Source organism: Mastigoproctus giganteus, chromosome 4 (assembly GCF_048544385.1).
Source record: "Mastigoproctus giganteus isolate SK-2022 chromosome 4, ASM4854438v1, whole genome shotgun sequence".
NCBI classification, from domain to species: domain Eukaryota; kingdom Metazoa; phylum Arthropoda; class Arachnida; order Uropygi; family Thelyphonidae; genus Mastigoproctus; species Mastigoproctus giganteus.
This window is the reverse complement of record NC_143578.1, coordinates 155,978,409-155,991,500: the sequence shown is the minus strand read 5'-3', so window position 1 is coordinate 155,991,500 and position 13,092 is coordinate 155,978,409. Positions and strand designations below refer to the sequence as shown.

The 13,092-nt window shown below is 39.1% G+C and overlaps 1 protein-coding gene across 1 annotated transcript in view; it reads left to right on the top strand.

The window, feature by feature from the left end:
* Positions 1-787: 787 nt before the first annotated feature.
* The window catches only part of LOC150087129 (uncharacterized), a 129,830-nt gene continuing 117,525 nt past the window's right edge, over positions 788-13,092 (top strand). The window contains exon 1 of the mRNA XM_090372383.1: positions 788-1,124. Within this exon, the coding sequence (XP_090228509.1) occupies positions 938-1,124 (187 nt within the window). The 5' untranslated portion in view covers positions 788-937. The remainder of the gene's footprint in view (positions 1,125-13,092) is intronic.

Here is a 13,092-nt window from a genome sequence, read left to right as displayed (position 1 = left end):
GCAACTAAGACCATATTTTTCCGTGTATACTCGCTGTAAATTGGCTGTGTTCTGGTGTCAATTTGCTGTTTCATGGGGGCTCACATCTGGTGAGTATGGGCTTGGCACACCCAGGGTCCTGAGCTGGATATCACCATTCTTCTCTTTCTTGGTGATTCCCTCTCTCTCTCTCTCTCTCTCTCTCTCTCTCTCTCTCTCAGGGTAATTCGAATTTTTTTTTAGCTGGTGCACCATAAGCCTCAGCCTTCCTTGCACTATATGGCTAATAATAATAATAATAAAATCTGTATATCCAGGAGAAATACAGATTTCATACTACTCTCGCCAGAGACCGACTAACTCAGCCACATATGAAAAAGGCCCATAGAAATTCTCCCCTCATCGATGGGACTCGAACTCGGGTCTTTTAGACCCGGTGTGGAGAGGACGGCGATTCTACCAACAGTGCTACGCACGAGGGCTTCGCATTTGTAACTTGAGATTATGTAGTTCAGGGGCTCACATCTGGTGAGTATGGGCTTGGCACACCCAGGGTCCTGAGCTGGATATCATCATTCTTCTCTTTCTTGCTGATTCCCTTCTCTCTCTCTCTCTCTCTCTCTCTCTCTCTCTCTCTCTCTCTCTCTCTCTCTCTCTCTCTCAGGGTAATTCGAATTTTTTTTTAGCTGGTGCAGCATAAGCCTCAGGCTTCCTATGGCTAATAATAATAATAATAACAACCTTTAGGTGCGTCACCTATAGGCTGTTATTTTTGCGTCCATAGCGAGTGGTTGTTGTCACAGCTACTTTGTGGTTGATGTCGGTTGTTCGTGTTTAGTTTTAAAGCTTGTCAATAAGGCATTTTATTCTTACATCCATTGCGTGTGGTTTTTGTTACGCAATTAATTTAGTTTACCGACAGAATATTTTGTAATAGCGGAATCATGATGCAGTAATAATGGCATTCCGCACTGCTCACAAAATAGAAGAAAAGTGGAGATCTGATGATATTAGATCGCAGGAAGAAGTAGATTTTGCATGTTTGCTTCTTTCAGAAAGGGTACTGGAAGGATTATCTCGAGCTGGTTTTGTTAAGCCCTCTCCAATTCAACTTCATGCTATACCTCTTGGAAGATGTGGATTGGGTACGTATTAGTGACTTCAGTGGAGAAACTGGGAGTCAAAATCTTTCCCCATTGGGTTTTGGAACCTTCTTAAACGCAGGGGGGATGGGGAACGGTCGTCATTGCAAAATAATAATAATAAAAATAATATATATATATGTACATACACACACTTGCACGCACATACAGTGGCTGCAATATAAATTGAAATATTACTAAATTTAAGTATTACAATTGAAATAATTGCCCCTATAGTCTCAAATTTGTTATACACTGATGTGAAATGATTATGCATTTTATTGATAAAACAAATTAAAAGATGCACTATTTAGGCATATTTATATAGGAATAATCACCGAAATACACTGCAGACCATATGAATGCCTTTTTTGTTGTTACTGTTTTAATGTTTGAAATGAACATTATGTAATAAGATGAAAAAATATATACCAGCAACAAACAAATATGTGATACCATTAACTCTATAACAGATATTAGCATTTTGTTGTCCTGCCATTAGTTTTAATTACTGTCTGGCATGGAGTGTATCAGATTATTGATATAATTGATGAATAGTTCATCATTGGCAGACATGAATAATGGCTTCTTGGAATGTTATCTTGTTTGATGGCTTTTTAGCAGTATTCTCTGTCCCATAACACTCCAGTAGGTTACAGTGATTCAAATTAGGATTATTTCCTGGCCATGGAACAGATATTCTGGTCTTGCATTAATTTCTTAAGCAAAATATTAAAAAAAAAAAAAAATTACAACACAATCAGTGTTCTAAACAAGTTAAAGTTAGCATACCAGGAATTGCATTAAATGATTGTTGTTGTTGTATTTGGTTTTTAGGAGCATTAGCAACTAAGGCCATATTGCTCCGGGGATATGCGGTGGTCATTCCCTGACCTTTCCGCATCCTCCGTATTTGGTAGTCACAGGCTCGAACCCCGGTCTAATCAAGAAGCATGTGCTACGCACTGCTGCTCCTGCCCACCTGGCTACGGAGGCGCCCTATTAAATGGTTATGTAGTATTGTACCAACCTTATGTGGAGTGTGGCAAGGCACAAAATCATGTTGGAAAACAATTTTATGTTCTCTGAATGAGGATTCTGATGGGCAGAAGACCCTCCTTTAAAATTTTTGTGCAGTAGTTGCCATTAATAGTACCATTAAAAACGTGTTCAGCCATTCTTTTCCTCTTTATGCATCTCCATATCATTTGGCCCAATGGAAACTTTACTGTTGGTTGAATATAGTGAGGGTGATATGATTCTTTAGATCTATGTTGAATGTAGCATTTACCATCCAATCTGTGGAGATTAAATTTGGATTAATCAGGGAATTGGTCTTGGCGCATTATAGCCTTAGTTGCTAATGCGCCAATAAAATCCAAACCAATCAGGGAATATTACAGATTCTCTTTGCTCAGTTGTCTAATTAGTGTATGCCCTTTAGCCCAGTTTAGTCATATTTTTCTCATGGATTTTTTTTTTTTTTCTCATGATCACAAAAGCATAGACACTTCAAAACTCAGTCATGTGCCTTTTCTGTTACAGTCTGGTTCCAGATTTTCTTTTGTCATCATTGGTCTCACATTTCTTTTTAAGTAACCTTGGCACAGTAGATTGGTTACATCCATCTTTTACAGCTACATATTGACAAGAAAACCTCTCCCTATCAATAGTAGTAAATATGTTTTCTTCCTTGGAGTTAGGCGCCTCCGTAGCCAGGTGGGAAGGAGCAGCAGTGCGTAGCACACGCTTCTTGATTAGACCGGGGTTCGAGCCCGTCACCACCAAATACGGAGGATGCGGAAAGGTCAAGGAATGACCACTGCATATCCTGGAGCAATATGGCCTTAGCTGCTAATGCTCCTTAAAAAAAAAAAACCAAACCAAACCAAACTTCCTTGGAGTTAACTGCAGAGTAAAAAGTGAATACAGATGGCAGCAGGTGGATGCTGTTATAAAGAAGATGACACAGTTTACTCAATTTAATCAAAGGCAGATATTGTTGGGTTATCAGAGACATGGTTTCACACTGCTATAAGGAATGCAGAATTAAATTTTGGGTAGTACAGTGTGTACAGAAAAGATAAACAGGATTTGAAAGGAGGAAGGGCTATGCTGTTGGTTAAGAAACACACAAAATCTAAGGAAGTGTATCCATTTGATGTGGGTGGACAGTGTAATGTTGAATCAGTTTGGCACAACATAAGCACTGGGCTAGCAAAATTCAGAGTAGGACTGTGTTATAGGCCTAATAACTGATGAATACAATGAACAACTGTATAGAGAAATAGAGTCGGCCAGTAAATCAGAATGTCTTGTAATAGGGTTTTACTTTCCAGATATTGATTGGAACTTGTGGGTTGGCCACTCAAACACTAGCAAGACTTTTGTGGATTTATTGGATGACTTTTCTACAGCAGCATGTTCGAGAGGCAACTAGAGGGAGTAATACTCTTGATCTGATTATCAGTAGTGATTATTCATGCACTAAGAATCTGCAGATAAAGGAACCATTAGGTGGCAGTGGTCACAGTGTACTGATGTGGGATTTACTTAAAGATGTTAACTACTATCAGAAGTAAAGGATTTTTGTTTTTTTAAAAGTGACTGTGGTGGTCGCTGAGAGTTTTTAAATTGTACACAGTGGGACCAACTGATGATGTTACCAACAGCAAAATCTAAATGGGTTGGCAGGGTTGTTAATGACAGTACACTACTGCAACAGGATCTAGAAAAATTGGGCAGATGAGATGTGAGTTGGCAACTGAAGTTTTAACATTGACAAATGTAACCCCAGAGTAACATACCAAATGTGCTGTACTATACTCAGGGTAGAGGAGAATGAAAAAGAACTGGGGGGTTAATAGTGCAGTGAGATATGAAGTTCTCTGAGCAGTGCAGACAGGCTGCCAGAGCTGTTCATGGGAGCTTGTAAATGATATACAGGAATTTTGCTAGCAGGGATAAGGAGATGATTATTCCTTTGTACAGTCAGTCCTCATATAGCACGATAGTTGTGTTCCTAGAAACCCTCGTGCAATGCAAAATCGTGCAATATAAACAACAGGCCCTATGCGAAAAATAGGGTTAGGTGCCGACCACCCAAGATTGAACACACATTTGTAACCAAAACATTACCAAACACAATAAATAATCGTAAGAAAATACGTAAGTATTTTATGACGATTATTACGTAATAAAATATTGCTAATGATTTTGCTTCTATCGTAAGCAAACTTGATTTTTGTTTGATTTTCTATCCAAACAGATGACAGCTGTTCCATCTCTTCCAATTCTTTGTATCTTAATCTAATGGATTTTAATTACACTTTTAGTTGTTCCTGCTATGAATGTTGTTTTTATTTTCTCTGCATTCTTTGTAATCTCGGCATTGCCTCATTTAGGGCTGTAGCACGTGCAATATCACATGGTCTTTCATTTCGCTCAAAGCGTTTCACAATTTCATATTATTTCCTCTATGGACATAGGCAGACTGGCCATAAGCCTTACCGGGGAAACCCCGGTGGGCAGGAGGCCGGTGTGATTTTGGCCATAAACCATAGTATGAGGCCACTATAAATTTTCCCGGGTAAGAATTTTTGACCCAGTCTGCCTCTGTTTATCGATATTGCTTTTCTTTTTCTCTCTGAATCTGCAGTGTCTTCACCAGGATGCTTCCTTTTCACACCTTTTAAGTAGTTTACTCATTTTTAGGGAAAAAAGCACAATTACAAAACGAGGAGGCACGCTTGATATACATAAACAAAGCTGCGCACGTGTAGCAACTGAATAAACAACACCGTAAAGGCAGTGATACACTATTAACACCTCACATTTTACTAAAGCACATTTCTAGGGGTTACTACCATAAAACAATAAAAACAATTTCCAGTTGCGTTCCTGCTAGTGGAATCTGTTATAAACTGGTAGTAAACTCGATCTAATTCCATTTGCAATTATACCAATAGCTGGAATTGTGTTGGTTTTTACGTTATTATGGTGAAATGCGTTTCCCCTTCACTGATATAAAAAACAAATACATTTTCAGAATCTTCTCTTCATTCCTATCGTGTTGCGTTCGGTTGGGGTGATTCTGCGTTCGACTGCCATTTCTTGTAAACACAAAGGTGAGTCGTGCATAAGCGAATTCGGTTCGTGTTATATAAGATATCGTTCCCCTATTTATAAATTGTGTATGATCGAATTCGTGTAGTGTAAACACGTGTTATACGAGGACTGACTGTATAAGGCAATTGGCTGGCCACACCTTGAGTACTGCATACAGGTCTGGAGGCCTCATTTTAGGAAGGATGGATGTAGAGCTACTGGAACAAGTAAAGGAAGGGCAACAAGATTGGTGAGGGGAACAAAAGGGTTGCTCTTATCAAGAAAAGCTTAAGTTCTGCAAATTTCAGCATGTGGAGACTAGGCACCTGCAAGGTGATATGATTGAGGTGTATAAGGCCTTGAATGGTTTGAACAAGCTCTGCTGATGGGATTCTTCCTATTGCTCAGATTACAAACCTGAGGGGACATAAATTCAAATTGAGGAAAGACAGTTATAGAATAGATATACAGAAATTTTCCTTTAGCCAGTGGGTGGTTGTTGGAACAAACTTCCAACTGTTGTGGAAGCTGATAGCTTAAATAAATATAAAGTAGAACTGGACATACATTTGGAGAGAATGGCTGGGTGAAATAGGAATTTTTTTTTTGGCTAATAGTATATAAGCTTGCCTTCTTGCATCGTATGCCTCTATATATGCTAATCTTGAAAGGAGATAAATCAGATTGGTCCTCTTTATATCGATGGTTCGACTCTTGATGTTCCTGATCATCAGCAGTAAAATGGGTAGCTGACAAACAATGAATATTTTGCCTCTATATTAACATGTGGAAGTGGATGGCAGAAGTCTATCAGACTTGAACAGGGAGTTAAATGATTTTGTAATAACTGAGAGCAAAGTGGAGGAGAAATTAAGTTAAACGTAAGAAAGGCATCTAGGATGGATGGGATCTATTCAGGTATATTAAAGGAGGCAGCAAAGAAGTAAGTACCACTCCTTCAGAGGAGGTCCTCACGGACTGGAGATGTGCAAATGTATCCCTTTTGGAGTGAATGGATATGTGAAATTGGGAAGCTTTTTTTTTGCTGATACTGTATAAGCTTGCTTTCTTGCATCATATGGCATACTAATGCATTATAGAATATTACAGAATGATGATGCCATATCATACTAGTTTTATAGGACAATGTAATAGCATTTTCAGATCACATAATTTTACCTATAGAGGGATTTATTAGTATTAGTAGTATTAGCGGCTAGCCGAGTGGGTAAAGTACCTGCCCGGCAACCCAAAGGTCGCGGGTTCGATTCCCGCCTCGGGCTTGGATCAAAGTACTGCAAAAACCTTGGGAGGTGCAATATGGCCACAGAAGCCGATGCGCCAATAACTACCAAATCAAAAAAAAAAAAAATTAGTAGTATTAGCAAATGAACCAAGAACGCAAGTTTATACAGAATCATAAAAAAAAAAAAAACCACACATCCCATACCACTTGTCTGTCCACCTCTAACAGTTTATATAGTTTTTTTGAATTTTTTCAAATTACTGACCTCTACAACACCAGATGCCAGTTTGTTCCAACAATATCAGCCATCCTCTGACCGAAGGAAAATTTCTGCCCATCCGACCTGCAGTCATAGCTGGCCCCAAAATTTGCATGGCCCTGTTCAAGAATTACTTGTGGGGTCCTATGCAAAACTTATATGGGGTGTTTTTGTAATATTGATTTTTTTTAAATTTTCAAATTTTAACTAAGAAATAATTAAATAATTTTATATTATACTGTACAAAAATTTTAAATACAAATAATATTTAATACATTAATCAACAATATTGTTTTGATCATTTGAGCCCAGGGCCCTGTACGACAGAACCTGTTAAACATGCTTGTGTGCCGGCACTGCTTGCATTCATCCTTCCTCAATTTGAATTTATGCCCCTCGTGTAGTCTGAGCAAAAGGAAAGATATTATCAGTATTGAGCATACTCAATCCATTCATGGGATTAAACGCCTCAATCAGATCTCCTCACGGGTGCTTAGTTTCCATACACTGCAGTTTGCAAAATTATCCTTCTTTTCACTCATTACAGCATCATTCTTAAAATGAGGCTTCCAGATCTATGTGTAGTACTCAAGATGTGTCCTGACCATTGCTTTATACAATGGGATAATCACTTCCTTATCCATGTTGGCAAAATTTATACATATTATTAACAAGGGGCTTAGAGGGGAACAGGTATCCTGTGTGTTATCAGACACTCAGCCTAAAACACTGATGGATCCAATATCTCTCTATTACAGAAGATTTAGGAGAAGTCCAGTTGGCCTGCCTCCCTAAAATCCACTCATGAACACCTTCTCGATGGTAAGCCCTGTTACGTCACTTAGGTGGCAACGAACGTGTAGAGTGGTTCTCTTCAAGACGCCTGGTCAGCGTGAAGAGGAAAAGACCAAACCCTCCAGCATATGACAGCACAAAAAATAATACAGAAAGACAAATGATACTGAAACTGAAGAATAGCGATGGTGTACTTATAAACAGCAGAGAAAGCATAATTCAAATAGCAGAAGACTACTATAGAGAATTATACAAGGAGCGAGAGAATGATGCCAGCAGTGGGAAAGATGGATCACACATTAGCAACACATACGACATACATGATATTCTTCCTGATGAAGTAGAACACGCATTGAAGAAAATGAAGAATCAGAAAGCCCTGGGGGAAGATGAAGTTACTGTAGAGTTGTTAAAATTGAGAGGAAGAGACATAACACAAAAAACTGGCAAGGCTCTTCACAAAGTGCATTAGAAAAAGTGTGACGCCTGAGCAGTGGAATAATGCAATCATAGTTTTGCTGCATAAGAAAGGAGATAAATCAGAAATTGGAAATTATAGACCAATTAGCTTGTTATCCCATATCTACAAGTTGTTCACAAGGGTCATTACTAACAGATTAGAAAGAATACTTGATGAGAATCAACCGAAAGAGCAAGCTGGCTTTAGGACAGGATTCTCAACTATGGATCACCTTCACGTAAAATCATAGCTAATGGAGAAAGCAAATGAATGTAAAACATCATTATGCTTGGCATTTGTGGATTATGAAAAGGCATTTGACTCCATACAGCATAAGGCAATGTTTCGGGCACTGGAAAGACAAGGCATAGATACCCCATATATTATGATTTTGAAGAAAATATATGAGTGCTACCTCCTTTATTAGACTAGACAAAGACAGTAGGAAATTTAAAATTGAGAAAGGAATTCGACAAGGAGACACAATATCTCCGAAGCTGTTTACTGCTGCCCTTGAGGAAGCTTTCAGAAGATTAGACTGGTCGCAGAAAGGAGTGAGTGTGAACGGAGAGTACCCAAGCCATTTACGATTTGCAGATGACATTGTGGTCATAAGCCATGATCCCAAAGAATTAGAAGAAAATCTTAATCAGTTATGCACAGTTAGTAAGGATTTTGGACTAAAGATGAATATGGCTAAAACAAAAGTAATGATGAACAAGTATGCCACACAAAGGGAAATAATGATTGAAGGAGCAGTAATTGAAAAGGTGGAGTCATATACTTATCTGGGACAAGTTATTAGCTGTAATAATGATAAATGGCTGGAAGTCAAGAGAAGAATAAATTTTGGATGGATAGCATTCAGGAAATATAGTCACATACTGAAGAGCAATATCCCAGTTTGTCTGAAATGTAAAATAATGAACCAATCTATACTCCCCACCATGACTTATGGAAGTGAAACTTGGGCACTCACCAAAAGAATGGAAGAGAAGCTGAGAACTACACAGCGAAGAATGGAACGAATTATATTGGGAATCAGACTGTTAGATAAGAAGAGAAACACATGGATTAGGCAGCAAACTCAAGTAAAGGACATTCTTATCAAAACTAAAGAACTAAAATGGTCTTGGGCAGGACACATAGCTCGAAGACATGATGACAGATGGACTAAGAAAATAACAGAATGGTACCCAAGAGGAGTTAGAAGAAAACCTGGAAGACAAAGGCGGAGATGGATAGATGAAATTCATGAGTTTTTGGGTAGTAAATGGATGGCCAGTGCTCAAAACAGAAGGAACTGGAAAGTTGCTGGAGAGGCCTTCATCCTGCAGTGGATTGAAAATGGCTGATGATGATGATATTATCAGTGTATTGGGTAGGGGTGCTTTAAAAATAAAAGCAGGTAATCTGCGTTTACCTTGCCGGCTTTCTCAATTTTTTCCATGGTAATCACACTTGACAGGTCAGCACCCCCTACCCAATACACTGAAAATATATAGATTTGTCTATATTTCATTATGGTTGCTGGGTATTTCTGCTATAACTAGTAGTGCCCCGGTTCCATAACCCAGTTTAATAATTTAATACTTTTTCTTGCTTGCCTTGCTTAGTCGTTCAGTAATATAATTATATCCTATTATTTTTATATTAATAATGCTTGAACACACACATATATATAAATAGATGAAATCAGAATGAATTAATAGAAAGAAATATTTATCTGATATTTATTTGCTTTGATATAAGGATAAATGGGCCTGTTGTACTGGAATCCATAGTGATACAAGTAATGATGATGTTTATATCCAGTAAAAATATCTTTAATTATAAATAAATACTTTGGAGCTTTCAAGGCTTGCATGTGCCTCTTTATACAAATAGAATGGAAACTTTAGAGATAAAAATTATTTTAACGGACACCAAGTTGTGCGTGCAGTGAGGTGTGCGAGGGCACGAGGTAGGCCATTCAACCCAATTGTGACAGCTGCTACATAGGAGAGGCCTTGAGATGTCTTCAAGACCGCCTCGGGGTACACGACAGATCGATTCATCTTGCTGAGACTGTCGAATCTGCAGTCGCATAACACTTCTGGTCAACTCATCATGACCTCAACCCCAAATGGGACTACGAAATAATTGACCAGTCCTGACACTCTCGCCACCGCCTCTGGTTAGAATCACTTAATATATTGTGTAATTCGAGAGCCATGAACCGCTGCAAAGGCATGAGGCTACACCCTATCTTAGAGGCAACTGTTTTAAATCTAGATAAGTGCTGGAGGAAAAACTATGCACATCCAATCAGCAACAATGTACATCAGTTTAATGGCCTACCTCGTGTCCTGGCACACCTCACTACATGCACAACTCTATGACCTTGAAAATAATTTTTCTTTAAAGTTTCCATTCTATTTGTTGATAAAGAGGCACATTCAGCCTTGAAACCTCCAAAGTATTTATTTATAATTAAAGATATTTTTACTGGATATATACATTATCATTATTTCATGTGCTCTGATACATACGCGCGCGCGCGCGCGCGCACACACACACACACACACACACACACACACACACACACACACACACACACACAGTTAATGGAAAGATAATAAAAAAAAAAACACGGTGATTCAGGAGGAATGGTAAATATTTTAGGAGGTTATAGTATTGATTATGCTGAGTAAAAAAGTTCTTATAAACATGTACAATTCTCAATGGATACGGAGATACAGCTGTTTGAAACTGGTGAGCACAAAGTCATTAGCATTAGCATTAGTAGAGGCATTTGATGCAAGAAAGCAAGCTTATGCAGCATCAACCAAAAAAAAAAAAAAAAACCCACTTCCACTTCACCCCTCTGTTTGTTCAAAATACCTGTCCAGCTGAGCCTTAAACTTATTTAGGCTATCAACTTCCACGACAAGGGATGGAAGTCTGTTCCACCAACCAACCAATCGCTGGCTAAAGGCAAATTTCCGCACGTCTATCCTACATCTGTCTTTCCTCAATTTGAATTTATGCCCTCTCAGGTGATTATTCTGAGCGAGAGGAAGAATCCCATCAGCATTGAGCATGCTCAAACCATTCAATGCTTTATACACCTCTATCAGATCACCTTGCTGGTGCCTAGTCTCCAGACACTGTAATTTGCAAAACTTAAGCCTTTCTTCGTAAGATCACCCCTTTGTTCCATTCACTAATCTTGTTGCCCTTCTCTGTACTCATTCCAGCAGCTCTACATCCTTCTTGAATTGAAGCCTCCAGACCTGTATACAGTACTCTAGGTGTGGCCTGACCATTGCCTTATACAAGGGAATAATCACCTCCTTATCCCTGCTAGAAAAATTCCTATATATCATTGACAATACACCATGAGCTACTCTTGCAGCCCGTCTGCACTGCTCAGAGAACTTCATATCTGCCTGCACAACCACCCCCAGGTCCCTTTCATTCTCTACCACTGTCAGTGTAGTACCACAGAGTTGATACGTTGCTCTGGGGTTGCTGTTTCCCATGTGTAATACTTTACATTTGTCAATGTTAAACTTTATTTGCCACCTCTCAGCCCATCTGCTCAACCTTTCCAGATCCTGTTGCAGCAGCATAGTGTCAGTAGTGTCCTTGACAACCCTGCCTACCTTTGTATCGTCTGCAAACTTCAACATTAAGCTTGATATACCATCATCAATATCATTTATGAATACAGAAAACAATAATGGACCCAACACTGAGCCCTGAGGGACTCCACTAATAACATTAGTCCACGATGAGCAGTGTCCATTGATTACCACTCTCTGTCTTCTCCCCCTCAGCCACCCCTTTATCCACAGCAGCAGTTTGCCTCCAATGTCATGCTGCTCCAATTTGTGCAGCAGTCTTCCATGTGCAACAGTATCAAAAGCCTTTCTAAGATCCAAGTATATAATATCAAAGTTATTCCCTGCATCCAGTTCCTTTGTGACTGCATCATAGTATCCAATCAAATTGGTCAGGCAAGACTTCCCCTTAACAAAACCATGCTGTGTCCGAGCTATAACTGAAGTCTTGTCTAAATGATCCTGGAGTGTTTCTTTAACTAGTGCCTCCATTAATTTTCCTGGAACAGAAGTTAAACTCACAGGTCTATAATTGCTTGTGTCAGCCTTTGATCCTCCTTTGTGAATTGGGGTCACATTTGCACATCTCCAGTCTGCGGGTACCTCCCCTGAGTCCAAGGAAGCTCTCATAATTATGGCTAAGGGTTTGCTTACTTCCTCTGCTGCCTCCTTTAATATAACTGGATAGATCCCATCCACCCCGGGTGCCATTCTTGTGTTTATCTTCAACAGTTTCTCCTCCACTTTACTCTCAGTTATTACAAGATTCTCTAGCTTACTGCTAGAGTTGAATACACCTCTGGCTTTCCCCTCACTAAATAACTCCTCATGTGTGAATGTCGATGCAAAATATTCATTTAGTTTGTTAGCTACCTGAGCAGGATCATCAACAGTTGACCCATCGATATCAAGTGGACCAATCTGATTCATCCCCTTCTTTCTAGAGTTTACATAAGTAAAGAACTCTTTGCTGTTTTTCTTTGCATCCCTTGCCAAAGATTTCTCGTACTCTGCCTTCGCCTGCCTAACCTCCCTTGTAGCTTGGTTACAGATCAACTTGTATCTATCATAGGCTTCTGTGTCATGTGTTAATTTGTATGTATCCCATGCATGTTTCTTCTCTGCCATATGCCTCATCAGTTCATCTGACATCCATTTAGGCCTAAACCTTTACAATATTTCTTAGTTGTTATGTAAAGCCTAGTAGCTTCCAAGATAAGGTCTTTGAATGCTTCCCATTTTGCATTTGCTGTTGGTAACATCATCAGTTGGTCCCACTGTATAGAATTTAAATACTGTCTCAGTCCATCGTAGTCGCCTTTACGAAAGCAATAACCCTTCCCTTTACCCCTAATGGTAGTTACCTCTTTGAGTAAATCCCACTTCAGCACACTGTGATCACTGCCACCTAATGGTTCATTTATCTGCAGATTCTTAATGCATGAAGAATCCCTGCTGATAATCAAATCAAGAGTATTCCTCCCTCTAGTTGCCTCCCG